Raw genomic sequence first — 25,906 nt, forward strand, 5'->3', positions numbered from 1 at the left:
AAGCCAATGTATCATAGGTGTGAGAGTAGAACTACAGAGCATTGAGTTGATTGCAGAAAAGATGGCACGAGTAGCACTAAAAGGAAATGGGGATTCATGTATTCCTCAGGTGCTGAAATCTGGGAGAAGTCATTCGAGTCATTGACCTTTAGAATTTGTAATCTTGTGTCCAATAGATGATTGCGAGTGCTGAAAACACTCGGCAATGTAAAGGGGAGGAGTGATAAATGAAATATTTCTCCCATCTCCTGATAAAATATGCCTCTACTGGAGGGAGGTATAAGCTGCAAATCATTACACAGGCATACTGCTGGATTCTAAAGGCAACTTCCTTGAGTACGGTATCGGGTACTACAAGCTCGCTAAAAGTGGACGACTGTACTAACACCTACATCTATATCCATACTCCGCAAGCCACCCAACATTGCGTGGCGGAGACTACCCTGAGTACCTCAATTGGTTCTCCCTTCTATTCCAGTCTTGTATTGTTCGTGGAAAGTGTGGTGTCACCGCCAGACACCACACTTGCTAGGTGGTAGCCTTTAAATCGGCCGCGGTCCGGTAGTATACGTCGGACCCGCGTGTCGCCACTATCAGTGATTGCAGACCGAGCGCCGCCACACGGCAGGTCTAGACAGACGTCCTAGCACTCGCCCCAGTTGGACAGCCGACTCTGCTAGCGATGGTTCACTGACAAAATACGCTCTCATTTGCCGAGACGATAGTTAGCATAGCCTTCAGCTACGTCATTTGCTACAACCTAGCAAGGCGCCATTATCAATTGCTATTTATCTTGTGATGCATGTACCGTCAGACCGATGTTCACCAATTATGGATTAAAGTTAAGTATTTCAGAAGCTACGTACTATTTTTACTACTATAAATTGTTTTTTCTATCCCTCTGTCATCTATTTCAATATCTGCCATTTTGTCACCTGTGCGACAATCTAGAGAAGGAACTCAGTGCAGTTTTCCTCTGTGAAACAGCTTTGGAAAAAGACATTTAGTATTTTGGCCTTTAGTCTGCCATCCTCTGTCTCAGTACCATTTTGGTCACAGAGTGTCTGGACATTTTGTTTTGATCCACCTACCGCTTTGACACAAGACCAAAATTTCTTAGGATTTTCTGCCAAGTCAGTACATAGAACTTTACTTTCGAATTCACTGAACGCCTCTCGCATAGCCCTCCTCACACTACATTTCGCTTCATGTAATTTTTGTTTGTCTGCAAGGCTTTGGCTATGTTTATGTTTGCTGTAAAGTTCCCTTTGCTTCCGTAGCAGTTTTCCAACTCGGTTGTACCATGGTGACTCTTTTCCTTCTATTACAATCTTGCTTGATACATACTCATCTAATGCATATTGTACCCTGGTTTTGAACTTTGTCCACTGATCCTCAACACTATCTGTACTTGAGATAAAACTTTTGTGTTGAGCCATCAAGTACTCTGAAATCTGCTTTTTGTCATTTTTGCCAAACAGAAAAATCTTCCTACCTTTTTTAATATTTCTATTTATGGCCGGAATCATCGATGCTGTAACTGCTTTATGATCACTGATTCCCTGTTCTGCGTTAACTGTTTCAAATAGTTCGGGTCTGTTTGTCACCAGAAGGTCTAATATGTTATCGCCACGAGTCGGTTCTCTGTTCAGCTGTTCAAGATAGTTTTCGGATAATGCACTTAAAAAAAAATTTCACTGGATTCTTTGTCCCTGCCAACCATTATAAATGTTGGAGTCTCCCAGTCTATATCTGTAAATTAAAATCTCCACCCAGAACTATAACATTTGTTGGGAAATCCACTCAACATATTTTCCAAATTTTCCTTCAGGTGTTCTGCCACAACAGCTGCTGAGCCAGGGGGCCTATAGAGACATCCAATTACCATGTTTGAGCCTGCTTTAACCATGACCTTCACCCAAATTATTTCACATTTCGGATCTCAGTTAATTTCCTTTGATACTATTGCACTTTTTATCGCTATAAACACGCGTCCCCCTTCACTGTCCAGCCTGTCTCTGCGGTATACATTCCAATCTGAGTTTAGAATTTCATTACTGTTTCCATCTGGTTTCAGCCAACTTTCCGTCCCTAGTACTATGTGTGGGTATTGTGACGGTTTATTAATGAAAGCAGTTCTGGAACCTATCTATAGACGCTCCTGCAGTTTACTATTACCACAGTAATATTGTCATTCCCTGTTGCGTTTTGCCTACTGCTACCTTGTCGCGTCTCAGGAGGCGTCTTGTCGGGCCTAGGGAGGGAATTCTCTAACCTAAAAAACCCACATGTGCACTCCACACATACTCTGCTACCCTTGTAGCTGCTTCCTGTGTGTAGTGCACACCTGACCTATGCAGGGGGACCCTACATTTCGCCACCCGATAGCAGAGGTTGAGAAATTTGCACCCCAGATATCCACAGAATCGTCTGAGCCTCTGGTTTAAGCCTTCCACTTGGCTCCAAACCAGAGGACCGCAATTGGTTCTGGGAACAACACTACAAATAGTTAGCTGAAATTCCACCCCACGAGCAAGGCTTTCTGCCTTCACCAACTCCGCTAACTGCCTGTATGAACTGGGGATGACCTCTGAACCCAGACGGGAGGAGTCATTGGTGCTGACATGAGCAACAATTTGCAGTCGGGTGCACCCAGTGCTATCGACGCTGGCAGGGCCTCTTCCACATCTCGGATGAGACCCCCGGCAAACATACAGAGTGAACACTGGCCTTCTTCCCCGACCTTTCCACTACTTCCCTAAGGGGCTCCATCACCCGCCTAACATTGGAGCTCCCAATCACTAAAAATTTGTATTCGTGTAAACTTATCACAGACATGCAAAAGTCACAACGTTGGGATCACGGATTTACTTCAAATGCCGTACACCTTTAGTAAGCCATTAAAGCAACATAATGTACAAGTAGTAAGGAACAGTAACCTGGCAATTCCGAGAAAATCACAAGAGAAGTTTTACATGTTTATTATGTAACTGATTTATCTGTACGAAGGTACTGGCCATGAGAAGTCATTGTAGTCAAGTGGTTAGCATTCGCATGTTGCAAGTCGGTCATAGCCGAGGCAGTGGTTCGAGTCCTGCTAACACTTATTTTTAATCTATTTTTTTTTCATCACTGGTTACATTATTTAATTTATATGACATGTAAGATGTAATAAAGTGGAAAAAAACCACGTGCATTTTCATGAAGTTGTAGTGAATTTCATATGTTGTTTGGCTATTTACTCTTTGTAATTAAATTTTCAAGGACAAGGGACAGGCTTGGGTAGCCCAAGTCAAATCTTGATAAATAATTATGCAAATGATGTTATTCACAATCAGTAAGTCACAATGTGAAAGATCACAAGAGTAATGTACAACTACTTATCACATGTGCTTGCGATATCACACGTGGTAGGATGGTATTTGTCATGCAGACATGGGAAACATAAATTGAAACTCCATGCAAATATGCATGGCCTTTTTTTCATCACATTACCTCTCAAACGTTATATAAATTAAATATGACAAGTGATGAAAAAATAGATTAATAATTAAGTTTGAGCAGGAGTTGAAGCGTCGCCTCATACATGTTTGCCTTATAAAGCTCGACCGCTAATTACCTGATCACAATGAGCTCTAACATAAGGCACCTACACACATACATAAGCCACATAACAGACGCGCCCAACTTCTCTTGCAGTTTTCTCGGAACTGCCATAGTGCATCTTACCACTTGCACATTATGTTGTTTTAATGGCCTACTAAAGATGTACAAAATAAATCTGTGATCCCAACATCGTGGCCTCCCCTTGTGAGTAAATTGTTTGGATTCTCATTGCCTAGCCTGTTCATCGTCCAAATGGTGGGTGGCTATGGAAGGTCCAAAGTCGGAAGGGATTATGGGTTTCTACACAGCTGTCATTGCTGCAAGTTTAATTCTCTTTTCATTTGCATGGTGCCTAGTCCATTTGAGAGCTGTCCCCATGGATGCCACAAGGGCAAAGTCTGGCTTGACAGTCACTGCTCAGAATTCTGATGCTCCAAAATGGCATGCGTTTACCCTCTGGCGTATGTGGTAAGGTAGCAGCTCATGTATCAACCATGCAAGCTGTGGGCTGTAAATGGGCAACAGTTGAGAGTGTAGGTGGCGATGACCCCTATCACTTTGATTTTTTGGCAATAGTACTAATTCACATTGTGAGAATGTGCAGATGACCATCGACTGCCATAGTTTGCATGTGATCTGAGGAGTCTTTTCTTATATGCTCCAGACAAGTTAAAATTTCAGAAAAAAGGATAAAAAGACAAGTCACATTTGAAAAGAGGGTCAATAGTTTATTTTGCCAAAAGGGTGAAAGAAGAAAGCAAGCAGAGTAGTCCGAGTCAGAACCAAAGGAACAGCCACACCGGCATTGAGGCAACAGTGTCCAAGGAGAATCTGAGAATGGTGGAATTTCAGCATAGGATGGGGAAAGAAATATGCTGCAATGGCATATAGCCTCAAGCCAACCATGCACACACCCACAAAAAAGCCATGGACCCTACTAACAGTAGGAAGGAGGGGCCTTGGGGTGTAACAATAAAAAAAATCTTATCATCATTTTGCCTGTTCTTTCAGACATACATGTTTACCGATATGAACTCAATGAGAGATGTGTAAACATAGCTGGCATAGGAACAACATTTCACAGGATTTACATCACAGTTGCAGTGGAAATGAAATATGGGTAATAAGTATTTTAACTACACGAGGTCTGTGGGATATTCTGCAGTAAGAGCACATTTATTCAAAGAGTCTTATGAAGGAGTATTTGGGCTGTCTAAAGATCAGTTGGATACAGTTGACATTTCTACATTCCAGCGGCAACATGTTAACCTTGTCTGCTACTGACAAATCTTTTACAATTACTATAGTCTGTAGTAAGTAAGGATAAATAATTTATCGCTTTTCAAAAGTGATTAAGTTGAGACACCTTTGACAAGTCAGGGCTTTTTACAACATAGCTCTAAACATCACTTCTGCCAGAGATAGGAGTAAGTGACTATGCTGGTAACGTCCAATTACCGTAAATAGTCATATCTAAGAAATACAACTAAATACTAACAGAGAATTACTGAAACAAAATATCTAATGACAGAACATAAACTGAGCAGATTCAGGTTGAACCACTACAGCGAAAGAAATCTTATACTTAACTGAACAGCACTAAACTATGTAGGTTTTAGCTGGATAAGAATCAAAAATTGGTAACTATACCAACTAAAGAAGATGCTTTGTTTGACTTGTTTTTGATATGCATTGATTTCTTTTTAATATTTTTGCTTCCCTTTATGGGCAATGCAGATATAGTAAAAGTAGTATGGTCTCGCCCAAGCAAGCACTACAAATACTGGGTTAAGTAGTCAACTGAACAACCCGCAGAGGTCCTTTCAGACATCTTAAATTTTTTACATTTATCTTAGAATACATTTACTCCTAAATAGTATTTGATTGGTAAAAAAGTTTAGCTGAATTGTGATTCACACAATTGGAGTACATTATAGGAAAATAATATCTGCACAGAATTTCCGATAAACAGTAACATAAGCCTCTTAAAGCCTATTGCTTTTACTGTATTTGGCATAGGAACAAATACATTTTACATGGGAGCAACAGACTGCACAGTTTTAGGGTCCATATATAGGCTAGTGGAGTTGGAAATGGAGATGAATGCAACTGTCTGGTTGTCAACTCTGGCAAAAAATGAAGACTAAATAGAACTGAAGTCACTATGCTTTTTCATAGAGGAACAGAGCAAGGATATAGTGCAGGTGTACACTCCATAGGAAAAAAGATTGTGAGTATTGAAGACATCTCAGACAAAACAGTAAGATATGTTTGAAAACTAAATAACATAATATTTCATGGATTCATTCAAGGCCAAGAGTCTGATAAATAACAGCATTACAGAGAAATTTTATAGCCAAAGCAGAACAAAAATCCATCAACAATCCTTCAATAGGAAACTTTGTGTATGATGAGAAATAACAGATCACATATTAGAAGAACTGGCTAAAAGCCAACATGCTCGTGCTAACTATTTTCTAATGGAAAAGAATAGAACAAAATTGATAGAAAGCAAAATCACTTGGCAAGGACCCTTCATCAAAAATAAAATGAACTGTACATGGTATGATAGCCCTAAATCATTAGACTCATGAAGAGCAAAAATATGTTCAAAGCTGGAAAGAAACAGACTTATTTGGCATGATGTCTGACATACAGATTGAGAATTTATGTAAGAGAAGGAAGGTACATCAGATTACATATGACAACAAATTCAGAGACTTAGAAACAATATTGAGAATACACTACAACATGAAACAAGGCACTAGCTGTCAAGGCTGGGGATGTGAGATAAGTGGAATAGATGTGGTTTTACAAATACTAAAAATTTCTATTTCAGTAAGATTTCTTCTGAATTATGCTTTGCTTATCTTTATACTCTCCTTATCGGTACAGAAGATGTGTATACTTACTTTCCCAAAGATCCTCTTTTCGTTGTAATTTAACACTGTACTCACTGCCAGATTCTTTGTCAGTTTTAAAAAAGTATACCGTAAAAATTTTGCTGTCCTCATCATTGATGTCAACATATATGTTCAGATTTTTCTTGTAGCGGTGCATAGCCTGGCAATGTGCTTCCCATACTTCTTTCATCTCACTAACTTTTTTGTCCCTTTCTACAAAAAAAGAAATATGTCAGTGTGGGTGTAAATAGATGTATGCAACAATAGTTTCAAATGTTATATTGTTTCCATTATTTCAGTCAAGTAAGGTTCTTATTCCAGTAAATCATACATGCTATTCAATTCTTGAAGCTCCTATACTGAGAATTCACTTGTAGGAACTATTCTCTTTAAAGTTATAAAGATACTTATAACATTTGAAAATGGGACCGGAATTCTCAAGTCTACTAATGACCTAAACAAATGGTATAATGGTGCTGGAATAAAATTTATTCTATTTTGCAAATCAATAAGAGGCTGGATGTATTTACAAAGTAGTTTATGAAAGAAATAATAAAATTATGAACTTCATTAACATATAACAAAGTTTCATTTACTCCTATCATTGCTACAAGAAACCTGTATATTTGTACAAACCAGCAGATAATAGAATGTCAGTATCTTCTGAATATATATTTGCTTATTCTATGTGAACTGCCCAATTTTAGAAATCACCCTCACTTCATATTATGTTCATACACGGTATCAAGATGCCTATATATGTTACAAGCAATTCCACAAATTCTTAGCTCTATATTTGCAGTACTTGCCTTCAGGAGCCGTCGAAGTCAAGGCTGCTGAAACTTCATGATGAGGATATAAAAGTTTTAAAATGATATCTTTCATTGCAGAGTTAAGCTACACCGATCAGCTGGAACGTTATGTCCACCGACGTACTATCAATATAAACCTGTCCAGACGATAGTAGCCTCATATGGCACATGCACGGTGCATGTAGTATCAGTGAGAATGGGGAAGGCTTGCGATCTGAGTTCCACCAAGGGCAGATTGTGATGGCCCAGAGTCTCGGCACGAGCACTTCGGAAACTGTACAACTTGTCAGGCATTCGGCGAGTGTTGTGGTGAGTGTCTTCAACACATGGTGAAACCAAAGTTAAACTATGTCCAGATGTCATGAGGTTGGGTGGCCACCCCTCATTACAGATGTCAGATATCGTAGGTTAGTCAGACTGGTATAACAGGACAGGCGGCGAACTACGGCAGAATTAACATCAGACTAACACTGGACGGAGTTCACACATGAACACACAGTGTGCCAAACACTATTAACGAAGGGCCCACAGCCGACGACTCACGTGTGTGTCAATGCCAACGTCCTGACATCGGCAACTACGAATGAAATGGGCACATGACCATCAGCACTGGACATTGGTGCACAGGCAGAGCACTGCATAGTATGAGGAATCCCGATATCTTCTTTATCAAGTTGATGGAAGGGTGCGAATCCATCGTCTTCTAGGGGAGCAGCTCTTTTACACCTGTTCTGCAGGACGAGGACAAGCTGGCAGCGGCTCAAACTATGCTCTGGGTAATATTTACATGGGCATCCATGGGTCCAGAGAAGCTCGTGTAAGACATGATGATGGCCAAGGAGCATCAAACACTGGTTGCAGACCATGTACAACTCTTCATGAAAATCATGGTTTTTGACAGCAGTGACATTTTTCAACAAGATAATGCCATGCCACAAAGCCACAAATGTGATGAAGGGGTTCAAGGGACACAGTGGCGAGTTCCAATTGATGTGGCGCCCCCCCCCCCCCCCCCCCCCCAACTCTCTTGATCTGAACCAAATCTAACACATCTGGGATATGATTGCATGTGCAAATATCCAGCTCCCTCTAGCAACCTAACAAGGCCTCATTGCCCCCCCTTCCCTGAATTTACAGGAATTAGGTGACTTGCAAGTGCAAATATCCAACTCCCTCTTGCAACCTAACAAGGCCTCATTGCTACCATGCCACAATGTGTCACCAGTATTATCCGTGCCAAAGGTGGACATATCGGCTATAAGGCAGGTGGTCATACTGTTCTGGTTGATCAGTGTACATACTGTTATTTGGCACACTAGTTCAATAGTTTGGATAGTATTAGACAAACTTCAGGGAGAAGAAATAAAAACTTTGAGGTTTGTTGCTGACATTGTAATTCTGTCAGAGACAACAAATGATTTTGACAAGCAGCAGAATGTCTTGAAAAGAAATTATATGTTGGACAAAAAAGTAAAGCAATGACAATAAAGTTGATAAATTATTTGATTAGGAAATGAGGTATTGAAAGTAGTACACGAGTTTTACTATTTGGCCAGCAAAGTAACGGATGACGGCCGAAGTAGCGAGGATATAAAAAGCAGAGTGGCTATGGTACGAAAAGCATTTCTGAGAAACAGGATTTTTTTTTTAACATCTAACACACATTTAGGTTTTAGAATGTGTTTCCTGAAGATATTTGCAGTGTAGCATTGTACTGAAGCAAAACATGGACGATAATCAGTCCAGACCGAAAGAGAATAGAAGCTTTTGAAATGTGATGTTACAGAAGAATGCTGAAGATTAGGTGTATAATTTTCATACCTAATGAGGCGGGACTGCCTTTAATCAGGGAAACTAGAAATTTATGGCACAATTTGAGTAAAAGTAGAGATCACTTGACAAGATACATCCTGAAGCATGAAGGACCCATTAATTTGGTAATGGAGGGAAAATTGGAATTGAACAGAGAATTTAAAAGTCAAATACAGTAAGCAGGATCAAATGGATGTGGTTGTAGCAGTTATTCATAGACAAACAGGCACTTGCAGCACACAGTAGTGTAAATAGCTGCAATAAATCAGTTGTCAGACTAAAGACAACAACAATAAGGTAGACAAGTTTTAAGAGCTTTGACATAGTATTCATCACACCAGGGGCTCTCAAAATTGTAAATAAATATCATAGCAATTAAAAATGTTCAATGTCTAGCATAATTATTTCATGAAAAAGAGAAACCTGTCATAGAAAGCTCTGCTTTTGGGTGTTTGTTATCGTGAGCCACTCTATGGGATCTGCAAAATTTAGCATATGTAAGTGGATGGTTATTGGGGTAAACAGGTAGCAAAATTTAATCCAAATCAATTCTTCTTTGGTATTTAGGCATTTTTAAATCCATCTTGGAAACAGCACCTCCAATGTAATTTGATCAGTATTCATGTGAAACAGCATTTTTTTTTTTCTCTACAAAACACCTTATTTTAATTTTGATGTTTTTTAGATATGCCCAAAACTATCCTATTATAGCCTGATGAGCAATAGTTGCAAAGCACTCTTTCCATTACTTATCTTAAAAACTTATTAGCTCATTTTGAATTAACATGTAAATTAATCAAAGTCAATTGCAAGCAAGGGTTAGTTGCTTATCCTAGAGATCCTTATCACCAAGAAATCACACCCGATATTCAGGCAAATGTAGTCACAGGTAATGTACTTTCTCCAGGTTCCCAAGCCTGTAAGCGGATTAATTGGAAGAAGTTGTCAAGACTCACAGTGGGGTGTTTAGCTAATATTCTCTAACTTGAGGTGGTTGCCTAACAAATTCCAAAGTGGAATCCTGTCAACAAAATCACCTACACACATGCCCAAAGTCACCTATATGCTGATGTAAGCTAAGGTCCCAGGTATCACACCCTGCAACCATTCACCCTGGTGGACCCTCCTTTCCAAGTAATGGAGGGGAAAAAAAAAAAATCAGAATTTCACATTATGCTCTACAGCAATGGTCTCCACACCACAGCCCGTGGACAGACACCGGCCTGAGAACACCAGCCATCCGGACCACAGTAACGGGTAAGACATGCATGGTGTCTTTGTCTTTTTTTTTTTTTTTTTTTTTTTTTGTTTGTTACAGTCAAACCTTGCTCATCGATCACCTCCCATAACGAGTGATTTGCACTACTAGTAGGTGAAAATGCAAGAAACTGTCTCGCTAAACGAACGATGTTTTGCATAAAGAGTGTGGTCACTGTTATTTTTTCAGTCTTTAATAAACATTTCGAAAACCACCTCCTGGTGTGGATCAGTCTGTTTGACCAATAAAGCACGCATTCTCCTATCAACTACAACTCTGTAAAGTAGAAGCTCCGACAATGCTCTCTTCAGTCAGCTGTACTGGTCGCAATGCACCTCGTGCTGCAATTGTTGTCACCCGTACCACTGCTTGGGGTCCTGCAACAATGTTGCTGATTCTCTGTAACAATGACGCAATATCTTTCCCGGTCCCCTGATCTTTTTATACAGCTTGTGACAAGATTTGGATCCACAACCTTCTGCATCTGAGGACCTTATAGATGGTTTCAAGAGTTCAATGCCACTGCTGGGGACCTCTCCCTGTCCCTGTGGAACACATGTTAAGGTTTCTTTCTGTTCCACTGGCTTTTGGAGTACAGGAAGAATGACTACTGAAGTATCTCTGTGCTGTACTTAATGTAATCTTATCTTTGTGGTCAAGATGGGACCAATAAGTACAGAGCTGAAGTATCTCTAGATTCTTAATACTGGTTCTTGAAACTTTAAAAGTATGTTTTCATTGGATAGTTTGCATCTGCCTTCAAGTGTCTGCCAATTTAGGACTTCCACATTTCTTCAACACTCTCTCATTAGCCAAACAGACCCGCAGCCATTCATTTCAACCTTCTTTGTATACAGTCAAAACTCCCATCAGTCCTATTTGATACGGGTCCCACACACTTAAGCAAATTCTAAGCTAGAACAACCAAGTGATTTGTACGCATATTCCTTTGTACACGTTGCATTTTGCTCAGCATGCTGTCAATGAACTGAAGTCTGCCATCTGTCTTATCCACAACCTTGCGTATGTAATACTTCCACTTCATATTCCCATCAGTTGTTACAATCAGATATCTGAACAAGAGAACCTTTTCCAATGGTGACTCATTGATGATGTAATCATAGGATAACACTTGCACTCAGTTTATGAAGGTCACACTTTTATATTTCTGAACACTTCCAACAAACTACCAATCTTTGCACCAATTTGGAAGCTAATCGAGGTTAGACCGGCTGTTTGTGCAACTTTATTCAGCTATTATTGCAAATGTTAAAAACGGAAAAACTTCCTAATGTTCTGCAAAATTATATTTATTTGGTCACGAATTGGCTTTCGGCTTCTCGGGCCATCTTCAGATGACAACTGAATGTTGCAAACAGAGATAAACATGGTGTGTGATTTGCACAGATATTATTTGTACACAAGACACAAAAATAATCAAGTGTTTAAACAGCAAAATATTACAATGATTACATTAACTAATAAAGATGTAAACAAAATTTTTATTTAGACATACATATAGCAAATGATGAGAAATAAAATGAATTTACAGTTCGGATCTAGTATTCGTAATGAAAACTTTAGTTAGCAAGGGGGAAAATGAAAACAGTCTGATCATTTAATGCCAATCTGGCATTCTGTACCATGTGTTTGTTGATATCCATTATTTGCAGTAGAAAACCATTCATATGATGTAGAATGTGACGTTTTACATTTGGTCAAAAAAAGCAGAAAGGTACCACTACTGGAAGTAGCAGAAATCAAGAAACAAACAGCACAGGATGCCAGCCAATGAGACTCAATTTCCATTTTCCTCCTTCCTAAATTAAGTTCTCATTACAAATACTAGATGCAAACTGTAAATTCATGTTGTTTCTCATCTTTTGCTGTATTTAACTCCACATAAAAACTCTGTTTACCCCTTTATTAGTTAATGTAATTGTAATATTTTCCTGTGTAAACACTGTCATTTTTGTATCTTTTGTACAAATAATATCTGTAAGTTGCACATCACGCTTATCTCTGTTTGAAACATTCAGTTGTCACCTGAAGATGGCCTGAAAAGCCAAAAGCCTGTTCATGACCACATAAATATAATTTTTCATAATACTAGGAAGCGTTTTCCTTTTTATTATTATTATCATGTTCTGCCAAGCATCAACGGAAAATTCAGTTAATGTTTAGTCTATTATTTCATTACAGGTAACTGCACCTTCTACACAAAGTCTGGTTATTATTGTCAATGCATTACCATACAATCAATAGGTGACCCAACACACTTCCCTGGGGTATGCCTGAAATTACTTTCACTTCACCTGACAAATCTCCATCCACGACAAAATGCTGTGATCTACCTAGCAAGAAATTCTAAATTTAATCACAAATTTCACTTGATATCCCAAGGAATTGTACTTCTGTTAATAGTTGTTGGTGTCTTACTAAGTTAAATGCTTTTTGGGAGTCAAGAAACATTGCATCTATTTGAGTGCCTTGATCCATGGCTTTCAGGACATCATGTAACGAAAATGCAATTGGGTTTCACAGGACCAAGGTTTTTTTGGACTTCGTATTGGTTGACCTGGCAAAGGCCTTGGTTCACGACAGCTCATAATGTGTGAGCTGGGAAAATGTTTTAGGATTCCACAACAGATGGCGTCAGTGAGATCAGGTGGTAGTCTGGCTGATCACTTCTGCTACCCATCTTGTAGACGAGTGGACCCATGCTTTTTCCTGTCAACAGACATAGTTCTTTGTTCATGGAATCTACGGTTATTATGTTTAAAGATCTACCTCAGTTGACAATTCTGTGTATAGTCTGACAAATTCCTCTGTGTCTTTGAGCCTTGTTTAATTTTACTGATTTTAACTATTTCTCAGTCCCAGAAAGTCATATTACTATATACAAAACTAGGTCTACTTGAGTTCTTAGGATCTATTCCAGAATGCCAAGTCTTGTAGGCGATGATATATCAATCGGCGAAGGATTCAAGTCCAGGAAGGGAAGCATTTTCACAGTGGACTACAGCAAGTGAAAACCACCCACTGCCAGCTGCTCCCGTGGCGACGTCCAGTGAGAAATTTATTCGACAACCACGAAAGAACATAGGTCCATTCAGAATAACAGACTGTGCAGTGCCATTGGTGCCAAGTTTATTTTCTAGACTAATTATGTGTTTGTAGACAGGCATGCGATGGCAGCGTTGACGATACACACGTTGACGAGGCATAGTGCTTCAATGCTGTTGCAGATAGAGCTCACAGTGGAATGGTTCCACTGGTGTGCACTGCCCGCTTGTAAAGAGAATGCGTGACCTTGGTTACATAACGTGACTGATAACGGACTTAGACTCTGCACGCACCAGCGAGAGAGCGTTATAGCGTATGCGCGCTGTAGTCTCACTGACAGCGCGCGACTGCTGGTGCGCAGGCCTGGCGCCGAGCCAGACGGGTTGCATCACCGGCTGGCTAGGCGCTCAGCGGGCAGTGCGGCACTATGTTTTAGACTTTTTTCAAACTTTTGCATCCTTGAGCCCCCGATTACCAGATGTACATGTAGCGGTTCTCGGCTGACGCCCCCAGTTTCTCAGTCCCACTTTACAGCATTCACTTGTGAAGTGGAGCGAGACGTAAAAGGCTAGTACAGGGTGAGGCAGTGAAACGGCACGATTTTGTAAAACCACCAAAGATTTATTTACAAGTAAAATCATAATAGTTGAACATGGATCTCAAGTACAAGAGTGGAAATTAAAGATTTAACTTAAAAACAATCATTTTTTAAATATGGTGTCAGTGAGGTGTCGTCCTTGGTTTTGCACACATTGTCTAAGCCTGAGATGAAATTGTCCCATGACGTTTTGTAGCATCTGTACTGGAATGTTGTTAATTTCCTGTCGAATTCGCTCCTTCAGGTCTTCTTTTGTTCTTGGTGGATTTTCCTGGAAGACTTTGCACTTGAGGTAGCCCCAAAGAAAAAAGTCTGGTGCCGTCAGATCTGGTGAACGGGCAGGCAGGGGAAATCGCCATTCCTGCTGATTAGATGTCGTGGAAATGCAAGTCTGAGCAATTCCATTGAGACATTAGCAGTATGGCTTGTTGCACCATCTTGCTGGAAGAGTGTTTCAGCATCTGGATCATGTCTGTCAATTCCAGGCAGACCAAAAATGGTCAACATGTCAGCATAACGTCCAGAGTTTACCGTCACTGTGTTGCCATCTTCATCTTCAAAAAAATAGGGCCCCACGATTCCACGAGATGACATTGCGCACCAGACTGTTACTTTTTCAGAATGGAGAGGTTTTTCATGAAGTTCGTGCGGGTTATCTGAGGACCAATATCTGAAGTTTTGCTTATTTACGTACCCACTAAGATGAAAGTGGGCTTCATCACTCATCCATAAGTTATGCACTCTTTCTTCATTTCGTTCAATAACGTTAAGCATTGACTGGCAAAAGCGTATACGGTTATTGTAGTCATTAGGTTTAAGGGCTTGCACTACCTGCATTTTGTATGGATGATAGTGAAGGTCACTCTTCAAAATCCGTCTTACTGATCGATTGCTGAGACCAAGTTCTGCGCTGTGCCGTCTCGCGGATTTTCGCGGACTTCGTCCCAACGCTTCGCGCACACGATTAATGTTCTCGGGTGTCCGGATTGTTTTTGTGCTGCCGCCTCTTTTCTTTGTTGTGCTAGCAGTAGCTTCAAAGGTTTTAACCCAAAGGAGAATGGCTTTCCTTGATGGCACGGGAGCCCGTGGCGGCAGGTTGAATTCACGACGAAAGGCGCGTTGAGCACCAACCACACTATCCGCGTTTTTGTAATATGCCTTTACGGCATATGCACGTTGCGCACTCGACCAACGCTCCATGGCTACTGAAACTTCCACCACTCTAGACGCCCAAGGTCACTTCCCCCACTCTCGCAACCCCCCCTCCGCGCCCGACAACCACTATCGAAATCGTGCCGTTTCACTGCCTCACCCTGTACTTCTCTACCTTCCTTAGGAAAGGAACAGTTGCTAATGAAGTTCAGCATTTGCGTTTTGCTTTGCTACCCTATATTTCAGCATGTGTGTCATCCAGGAGTGTTTGGAAACTAACCTTTATGCCAGTGACAAGCTTTACAGATGATCACAATTTCTTTGGGTTTCGTGAGAGGTAATTTGGTAAGAGTGGTAAACTGGTAAGAGTCTGCTGTGGTAGTTACTGAAGGCTTCATGCAATGCTCTCTTGACAGCCAAACACATTTCATTCAGCAGTCTTAGGCTTTCTTTCCTATCTATTATGCAGTAGTCTGTTTCTTCAGAAGTACCTTTACATTGACTATATACCACACAGCATAATTTCCCTTGATGAACTGTCCTACTAGATATGTGCATCCAGTGAACAAGTTCACGGTCACTGACATCAATTTATCAAATCAAATCAAATTTTTATTGTCATTAAACAACTTAGTGTTGTAATAGACAGTGTCAAAAAATACAAGGAAAGGTATCAAAACACAATACAATACATACAGTTTTCTTTTAAGGTACCAATTAGTTTTTAAAAAATATACAGAAAAGAAAAGTATTTACAGTTATACATTTCCTTGGATCAAATTTGTCACAGAATATGATACCACCTTTATTTTCACTACATGCTATAACCATCATTCATTCTGCAGGCGTCTCAAGTTTTCTTCGAATTCCAGAATGCTGTAGGTTGTATTCAGAATCAGCCAATTTTTTAGTTTCTTCCCTAGTTGCTGTACAGGCATTTCCCTCAGTGTTATAGGCAGTTTGTTGAATAGCTTAATCCCCATGTAGTTATGGCAGTCTTGGGTTTTCTTTGGCCTTTGGTCTTACCTGGGGCGTGTCAATGTAATGTTTTATTTCTTGTGTTGTGTGAATGTAACTCCCGCTTACTGTGAAGTTACTCTGGTTTTCTTTGATGTGTATCAGACAGTGGTATATGAATATTGCAGAGAGAGTCATTATTTCCAGCTCCCTGAATACTGGTCTGCACGATTCATTGTCGGGTAAGCGCTTTATACCCCTAACTGCCCTCTTCTGCCACTTAAAAACTTCCTGAGCCCCTGAAGAGTTCCCCCCAACGTATTACGCCACACACCAGGTGTAAGTGGAAAAAGGCATAGTATGCCTCTAACATTTGGCTCTTACTGACACAAGTCCTAAGTTTGCGCAATTAAAAAACTACTCTGGACTGTTTCTTGCATAGTTGTTGCGTATGTTCGCCCCAGTTCAAATTCGGGTCTAAATAAATTCCTAGCAGTTTGACAGATGTGTTTACCGACCATTCTGGTTTCAACTTACTCAAATGAAAATATATTGTCTCTGTTTTATTGCCATTTAAACCAATTTATTGCTTTGAAACCATGTGGTGGAGTTTTCTACCATGTCTGTATTTTTGTCCTGTAAAGTTTCCAGATTTCTGTCTGATGTTATTAAGGTGATGTTGTCAGCATATAGAGTCTGGCAAGTTATGTGGGAGGTCATTGACATACACTAGAAAGAGAAATGGGCCAATTACTGATCCTTGAATAACTCCGGTTTCAATTTTGAGTATGTCTGATTGTTGGTTCTCAATTACGACCATTTGTTGTCTGTTATCAAGGTATGATTCTATTAGCGATAACTGTGAGCCCTTTATTCCACATATTTTCTAAGTTAAAACTAAGATCTCATGGGAAATAGTGTCGAAAGCCTTACTGAGGTCTAAGAGTGTAATACAAGTAATTAAATGTGGCTCGAAATTGGTAACAATCTCGTTGATGATATTGTCTACGGCTTTAATGGTTGATTTACCTGTCCTAAATCCAAACTGAGCATTGTTAAATAAATTGTTCGTTTCAAAGTACTTCAATAGTTGTGTTTTCATGCAATATTCAATGACTTTTGATAAAATAGGGACAATCGAAACTGGTCTGTAGTTATTTGGACAGTCTCTGCCCCTTTCTTGTGGACTGGAACCATGATAGTCATTTTTAAACAATCTGGAAAGATTCCCTCCTCAAGGATGCAATTTATGAGATAAATTAACGTTAACAATATTGTGTCAGATTTGTTTCAATATTGCATTAGAGAAACAGTAATAATCCTCAGCTTTGGAGTTACTCGATTTTGCAATTATTTCAGACACTTCCCTAGGGGTGAATTGTTTCCAACTAAAATTTAATGGTCTTGTTCTATCTGCAGTATAGTTGCTCACTCTATGTTTACATGTTAACTCGTGACTGTCAGTGGGAGTAATATTTTTAACGCTATTTACAAAGAACTCATTAAGTATGTTAGGTGCAATAGGCACTGATTCCTTTCTTACTTTTCTTCCTAATTCTTTATTTATAACTGTCCAGGCAGCTTTACACTTATTTTTAGAATTATTGATAAAATTTTCATTGGCTCTTATCTTGGCTGCTTTTATTTCCCTTCTATAGACTTGTTTTGCCCTGGTATACCTACCTTTATCTGTCTGGTGTCCCTGTTTGGCTTTTTTATGAAGGATGATTGTAACCTTCCCAAGGGCTGCAAGTTCTGGAGTGAATCATTTGCACCTCTGTTTCCTTTTCAAGTTATTTTGGTTATTTAGTACCTTTGTTATCTTTGGACAGTATTTATTAATATTAAAGCTAAGTGTTGACAAAAAGTTTGTAAAGGCCTCATTTACATTCTCACAGTTTAAAACTTTATTCTCCCAGTCCATCTCCCTTAAAATGAATCTCAGTTTTTCTATGTTCCTTTCCCCTAAAATTTTAAACGTATTCTGTTCCCTTTTATACTGCTCGGTTCTTGTCATTGGAAATCCAGATCACACTGTGGTCAGAGATGAGTGGATCTTCAACTCTGTAAGAAAATGAATTTCTATCCATGTTGGTGAGAACATTATCTAGGTAAGACTTCTTTCTTGTTGGATGGTCATTAATCAGATAGAAGTTGTATGATCTTAAAATATTACATAATTGGGTCCTAGCATTTGACTGGGTTAAGACATCAATATTAATGTCCCCTAGATAAATTCTATTGAAATTCTTGTATTTCTGTAGATGCTGTGACAGTTGTTGCCAGTGGGTTATAAATATATTTATGTCTGCGTCTGGGGTTCGGTGGAGTGAGATCAGTATCAGCTTAATTCCTGAGAAAAGGACACCTGCTACTTCAAATGACTGTTCTAAGCAGAAAGTTCCTAGATTCAATAGCTGATGATCTAGATGATTATTACTTCTTAGAAAAATTGAGACACCTCCATGACCAAGTCTCTGTCTGTAAAAACCTGTTTTTAATCCAAACCCTGATGGAACATAGAGTGTTCCTTCAACCCCTGAGAGCCAGCGCTCATTAATACATAGAATATCACATGTATTTTGTTTCTCAGACACTGTACATTGATATGAAAAACACGTAAAATATCCTTCTCAATAGAAAAGTTCCCTAATTTTTGCTTGTATTCCTGAGTATTATGTGCTAGGTGCCTTGCTTTACAATTACTTTGTAAGGCATTCTCATTCTCAGCGCAGTTGTTATGGGTACACATTTCTAACCTAAAAAAGTGTTACTTTCCTGACTGGCTGAGCTTGAATAATATTCTAATGGAAACATATTACTAATACAATAGATAGTACAATTTTACAAATTTCATCACTCAATAATCTTTTTCCTGGCTGATTTAAATGAAGTCCATGTCTGGTGTGCATTCCCCTTTCAAGATTAGAAATATCTACAACTTGAACATTTTTGAAGTGCTTAATGACTTTTAATATATTGGAGTTTGTTGTTTTCACTGCTGAATTTACGAAAGAATTTTCCATCAAGTCGTGGCGATGTGGTATATTTACGACAATTACATTAGTGTGAGTGAGTGAGTGATGACAATGAATCTTTCAATGAGTTTTTCACTTTTTCCACTTCGTTTCTATAAACGTCATTTGCACCACCGATAATAAACACAAAATCGTTTGATGATAGTTGTGCACATTCACGTTTCAAGTCCTTTGTAACTTCAGCTATATGGGCGCCTGGCTTGACCACCGACGAAACTTCTATTTTCGAGTTTCTGCTGTGAATCTCCGCCGCTACCCCTCGTCCAGGACTGTCTGCATAAATAAGCGCTTTCCCTAGTTTGATCTTCTTTCTCCTTTTTTCACTAACTTCCTTCTGTTGCATGGGTGTATAGTAGTCTGTAGTTTCTACGTTTTCCTCAAGAACTTTGAAGGAATTTGGAAGCGGAATTTCCGCTGTTATGTTTCTCAATGCTACTTTAGGCCTAGTATTTCGCTTACTGGAATCTTTCACAACACTTGCCCCAAGATATTTCTTCTCCTAAGTATCAGCATCAAAGAAGTCAGGTCTATTAGCTGCCATTAAGTCATATTCGTACTATAGTCAATGTAACCATCACTGAACAGAAATTTAAGATAATTCTCATTTATTGTTCCATCTCAGTTGCACATTTTTAATTAGATTAAATGTTTTGATCACTCTCGATCATCTTCATATCTAAAACAAAGTAAAACTAAATATCTACCAGCTAATGTTCTGCAATAAGTAGAAAAGAAATGAGTTATACATTAAGCGGCATTTTACCTAAGTAGTTTTGCCAACAGCCTGTCTTGTCTACTCAGAACCGCATACCAGAATTCTTTGTTTTGCAACTGTGGTCAATATTTTAAATCTAGCAGAGATGCTGATTCACATGTAGGTGCAACAAAAATACTGTCAGAAAATGAGGTTTCGGCCAACCAGGCCTTCATTGGAGATACAATACATACATACATATACACGGAACTTACATACACGACTGCAGTTTCTGGCTGCCTATCCCACACTGCAAGCAGCTGCACATGATAGGAGACGCAACCAGGTGGTAGGGATAAGGATGAGGCTGCGGCAGCGAGGGGAAGGGATAGCAGGGTATGGGTGGGCGACAGTAAAATGCTGCTTGCAAGAGCATACAGGGATGAGGCTGAGAGAGGGTAGGGCACCTAGGTGTAATCGGGAGGATAGACAGAGGCTGGGGGAGGAGAGGGATTGGCAGAAAAGGAGAGGTAAAAAGATTGTGGGTCAGTTGGTGGAATGAGAACTGTGTAGCACTGGAATGAAAACAGGGAAGAGACAAAAACTAATGAAGGTTGAGGCCAGGAGGGTTATGGAAACGTAGGATACACTGCTGCGAGAGTTCCCTCCTGCGCATTTCAGAAAAGCTGGAATTGGTGGGAAGGATCCAGATGGAACAGGCTGTGAAGCGGTCACTGAAGTGACTGGTCCTACTCAACCCAAGTCACATCCCCCGATGTTGACCTCCATCTCAAAGATGGCTAAATCACTACGTCTGTCCATATCAAACCCACCAAATAACAGCAATACTCCACTACTCAACCCAACACGTCACATCCCTCGATGTTGACCTCCATCTCAAAGATGGCTAAATCACTACCCCTGTCCATATCAAACCCACCAAATAAAAGCAATAATCCACTTTGACAGTTACCACCAATTCCATCCCAGGAAGACACTTCCATACAACCTAGCCACCTGTGGCCATCCCATCACAGTGAGAAACAGTTCCTCTCAAAATACACCGAGGGTCCCACTGAGGCCTTCACAGACTATAATTACTCGTCAAACCTTGTACAAAAACATATCTGCTAGGCCTTATCTCCCCACCCACCACCTCCGAAGTCCCACCGTCCAGCTACAGAGGAGCATTCCCCTCGTGACTCAGTATCACCAAGGACTGGAACAACTGAATCACATTCTCTGACAGGGTTATGACTAGCTTTAGCTATGTCCTGAAATGAGGAATTACCTACCCATTATCCTTCCCACCCTTCCCACAGTAGTATTACGCAGCCCATCAAACCTACACAGCATCCTCGTCCATCCCTACACAACTCCTGTTCCCAACCCCTTGCCTCATACCCTGTAATAGACCTAGACGCAAGACCTGTCCCATACATCCCACCACCACCACCACCACCACCACCACCACCACCACCACCAATCCCATTGAAGGCAGCCTGCCTATGAAACCTGTGATGTGATTTACAATCTTAGCTGCAGCCACTGTGCTGTATTGTACATGGGCATGACAACCAACATGCTGTCTGTCCGCATGAATGGCCACTGACAAACTATGGCCAAAAAACAACTGGACCACCCTGATACTGAGCACACCACCCAACATGACATTCTTCATTTCAAAGACTGCTTGACAGCTTGTGCCACATGGAACCTTCACACTAACACCAGCTTTTCTAAATTGTGCAGGTGTGAACTCTCCCTGCAGTATCCAAAGTCCCCGTAACGCTCCTGGCCTCAACCTTCATTAGTCATTGTCCTTACCCAGCTAGCCCTTTCTCTGTTCCCATTCCAGTACTACACAGCCCTCTATTCCACCAAATCACACAGAGTCTTTCTACCTCTCTCCTTTCCTGCTACCTACTCAGCCTCCCCCCCCCCCCCCCACCTCCACCTAACCTCCCGACTGCACCTAGCTGCCCTACCCTCTCTCCACCTCATTCCCATATGCTCCTGCAAGCAGCACTTTAGCGTCCCCACACCTACCCTGCTACCCCTCCCTGCCCCAGCCTTCTTACCCCCATCACCCAGTTGTACCTCCCATCACGTGCGGCTCCCGCAGTGTAGCCTCAGCAGCCAGCGACTGCAGTCATGCACATATGAGTTGTGTTTGCGCGTGTGTGTTCAATCTCCAATGAAGGCCTGGTTGGCCGAAAGCTCATTTCTTTTTGTTGTGCCTATCCGCGACTCAGCATCTACGCAATACGTTCAGTCGCAACTATCCTTTTCATAATACTGTTACATTCCATCCTGTATTTCCCATTGTTCACTATTTTAAATAAGTGTACACTGTAGGTATGGCGACAGCAGTGGTGGTGGTGGTGGTGGTGGTGGTGGTTGTGGGGTGGGTGGAGGGAAGGTGAGAGAGTGAGGCTGATTTACATATTGTAAATAACTAGATGATACATACTTAGTTTTATTTTGTTTCAGACCTGAAGATGATCCAGAGTGATCTAAACATGTCATCTAATTTAAAATTTGCAACAGAGACGAAACAATAAATGAGAATTGTGTCTAATATCTATATGTATCATAAGTTGCCTTCTGAACACTCTGGTTTAGGTAGTTCTCACAGAAGTCATTTAGTAATGTTTGGAAGGATGTTTTGTAATGCCCACCACATTGAAACCTAATGTTTTCAATTGGTTGTAGGATGATTAAGTCTCATCCAAAGATGACAAATTGATAGGGGATCATTCATACTAACAAATTAAGTTTTCCTCTAAGGTTACATCAGAGACATGTCTGGTGGTCAACAGAAAGGTTAAATTTCACGTTGACAACTACCTCTGACATTGAGTTATGCCCAAAAAATTTCACAAGCAGCTTCAATTTCCATCTCAATGGAGCTGACTTGTGCACGGCGATGAATACACCACCTCTATTTTCCATTAATCTACGATTTTAATATTAACTCTGATAATTTCATTGGTCTCAATTTCAAGTTTCGGCTACCTTTCTTCATACTCTGGAATCTTGTTGCAAATGCTTTGGAAATTTATCACTGGGATGTCGACCATTTCGTGTGGGGATGCAAACTAGAGCTAAGTATTCCTTCATCAGAAGATGCTAAATCTTAATCAAATGCCAAATTATTAATCAATTCAATTTGACATGACCTGTATACTTTTTGAGCAAGTAAAAAAAGCACCTCTCAGTTTACTTCTTACAAGCTGCACTGTCAGGTGCAAACTCTTCCAATCATCATGATCATTTCTTAAAAAAAGAAAAGGTAGTTTTCCAGCTATTGGCTCCAAAAATCACACCCACAGACATTTACAACAGATCCTTCCCCAACATATTGTCATCTATTTTGTGGTAAGGCACATAAACTTACAGCAACATACAATAGCTGTCGATTGGACAAATTTCTTATATCTCTAAATAAACAGGATAGTACTACAGGATTTCCCTACAATAATAATTCATACATAACAACAGAAAGCTTAATTTTGGTGGGTAAAAAAAATTAGTAACATACAACAAATTTACATCAGTGTGCCCGTTAGGACAAAGTTAATTCTAAATTCATTTACACGTACCTCTAATGGAGGAGTATTTAAGTACCATGACAGCTTTCCACACAGATAGCTAAAGCTGTACTGAATAAATAGCTAATTAAACATAAAAGTAGATTGTAAGAGTGCTATAGCAATTCATGAAAACTGGCATGAATATATCTTTGAAAATTTTGGGCGTATCTGATAACATACCAAAACAAATACAAGGTAATTTGTATAAGACAAACCAAATTTCATTTGGGAGGCTTCCTGAGACCCAATAATGCCCAAATATCAGTAAAGAACTTTCTGGATCAAATTTTGCTACCAGTTACCTCAAGAACCATCCAGTCCTGAAAATTAAATTTTACAGATCCCACAGAGTAGCTAAGGGGAACAAACTTCCACCAGCAGAACTTTCTTTGAAACTACTTTTTGGGATAATTATACCACAACATTGAACATTTTTCATGACAATGAAATTTCCTTGACAACCTCAGAGAAACAAGTTGCAGGGAATGGGCCTAATAAACAAAATTTGTAAACATACTACCCACACTATGTGACATTGACAATTACAATTACTAATCTTACAAACTGTACTCCAAAAGTTCGGGCAGTTTCATCTAAATCTCAACCTGTATGTGTTTCCATGGAAATTCATGCTCTTACTACAATCACTATTACCACATTGTTTTAAATAAGCTTTTTCGTGTATGCAATGATGTCAGCTGTAAAATAATTGAATGCTGGTCACCACACAGCCCTGTAGTATGTTGAACACGCAAATAAAAGAAAAAAATCTTTTCATGACAGCAGTTTGACAATACTGTAGCCAAGCAATAAGCAACACCATGCCCCACATAAGTCTTCGCTAAGTTAACGAAACTGGCCTGTAGCAAAGTGCGAGGTCTACGTCTAAGAGAAAGAGTAAACTGCAGTTTAGAACCTGTTATCGAGGCGAGATATATTACGAGACGATCTCACTCCGATGACATAATAAAAATGGAAATTCCTTACCTTCTTGCCACAATTGGTGTTCTGTTGTTAAATCGGCCACTTCACTTTCAAGTTTTTCGATGGCTTCTTTGAGTACGGATATTGTTTTCGTAAAAGCGGCTTTCTGCTTTTGAACAACATTGTTTTTCTTAGATTTTATCTCAAGTAGTGCACTTTCTGCGTCTCTTGCAACACTATCAAACAGCAGTTCCTGAGCACGTAGCTTGTCTAAAATAATAACACACCTTTACACAAAAATAGTCATGCATATAAGAAAACTACTATTTACACACACGAAACTTGTACCTTGAAGTTTCTTCACACCATTTTCCCACTTATTAAAAGCGGAGCATATGTCGTATAAAGCTAAATTCTTGACATTATGTAGTTCATCGAAGATACCCCGAGAAGGGGTAATCGATCTCATAATTGAAAGTTCCTCTTCCCGTTAATATACACAGGGAATCTGCTGTCATTATAAACAGTTGAAAATTAAAATTGGCGGGAAGATTTTTCAGAGACATTACGTTCATTCGTTCGCATCACACGCTAGTATAGTGTAGGAAGATCTGTGGAGTGAGCATTAAGCCCGGTCCACACACAACGATCTGTCTGCGCAGACATCGGCACAGATGTCTGTACATGCAAAAGATCGCTGCAAATGTGGTGTGTTCACACGACACAAACCCCAATCTACTACTCGCCCGCCATCTGTCGGTGTAGAAAAGAAATATCAGTGGCAAGCGACTACGCTCTCCGTAAACGTCAAAAATTTAATTCAGTTATTTTGAAATATAGAAATGGAGGAAGTTTTGTTGTGGTCTGTGTTCGCAACTTGTGTTGCAAAAAACATTCAGACCAACCGCAGGAAACAGAGAAAGCGGTAAAAATGGTGTAGACAGTGGCTGCTAAAGCGAAAGGAGTTTTCTCACGTAAATTTACTGCGAGAGTTGCAGGGCGAACCTAACGACTGTCGAAATTATTTGCGAATGAATGTCGAAACTTATAATTATCTCTTAAAGCTTGTAACACCTCATATTATGAGAAAAAATACTTCATGAGAATGGCAATTTCTCCTCATGAACGGCTGGCAGTAACGTTAAGATTTCTAGCAACAGGAAGGAGCTACAAGGATTTGGAATTTTCAGCTGCAATATCGAAACAAGCGTTTAGTGAAATAATACCCAACACATGTGAAGCTATTTACGCTGTCCTGTAGGATGAGTTCATGAAGGCAAGTCAAGTAAATTAAGTCTGCCAAGTTACAGATAATATTTTTGATGTTGTAGACGTGTTTGAAACACAGTAGGCCTATATTACTAGAGATTATATACCTACATGACCAATGAGCTATGGTTTACTTTGTTTCTGAGTAGGTATTTTCAGTTCGCTACAGTGTAGAAGCAACCTGTTACAAACTTTTGTTACAGGATGCAAAACTTCACTCT

The 25,906-nt window shown here is 39.9% G+C and overlaps 1 protein-coding gene across 1 annotated transcript in view; it reads right to left on the reverse strand.

Annotated features, from left to right (window-relative positions):
• Nucleotides 1-24,999, reverse strand: part of LOC126484553 (uncharacterized) — a 42,662-nt gene extending 17,663 nt beyond the window's left edge. The window contains exons 1-3 of the mRNA XM_050108110.1: nt 24,765-24,999; nt 24,480-24,686; nt 6,519-6,722 (exon numbers count right to left, since the gene is read on the reverse strand). Of these exons, the coding sequence (XP_049964067.1) occupies nt 6,519-6,722; nt 24,480-24,686; nt 24,765-24,885 (532 nt within the window). The 5' untranslated portion in view covers nt 24,886-24,999. The remainder of the gene's footprint in view (nt 1-6,518; nt 6,723-24,479; nt 24,687-24,764) is intronic.
• Between the last annotated feature and the right edge of the window lie 907 nt (nt 25,000-25,906).

The sequence above is a fragment of the Schistocerca serialis genome, chromosome 6 (assembly GCF_023864345.2).
Source record: "Schistocerca serialis cubense isolate TAMUIC-IGC-003099 chromosome 6, iqSchSeri2.2, whole genome shotgun sequence".
Lineage (NCBI taxonomy): Eukaryota > Metazoa > Arthropoda > Insecta > Orthoptera > Acrididae > Schistocerca > Schistocerca serialis.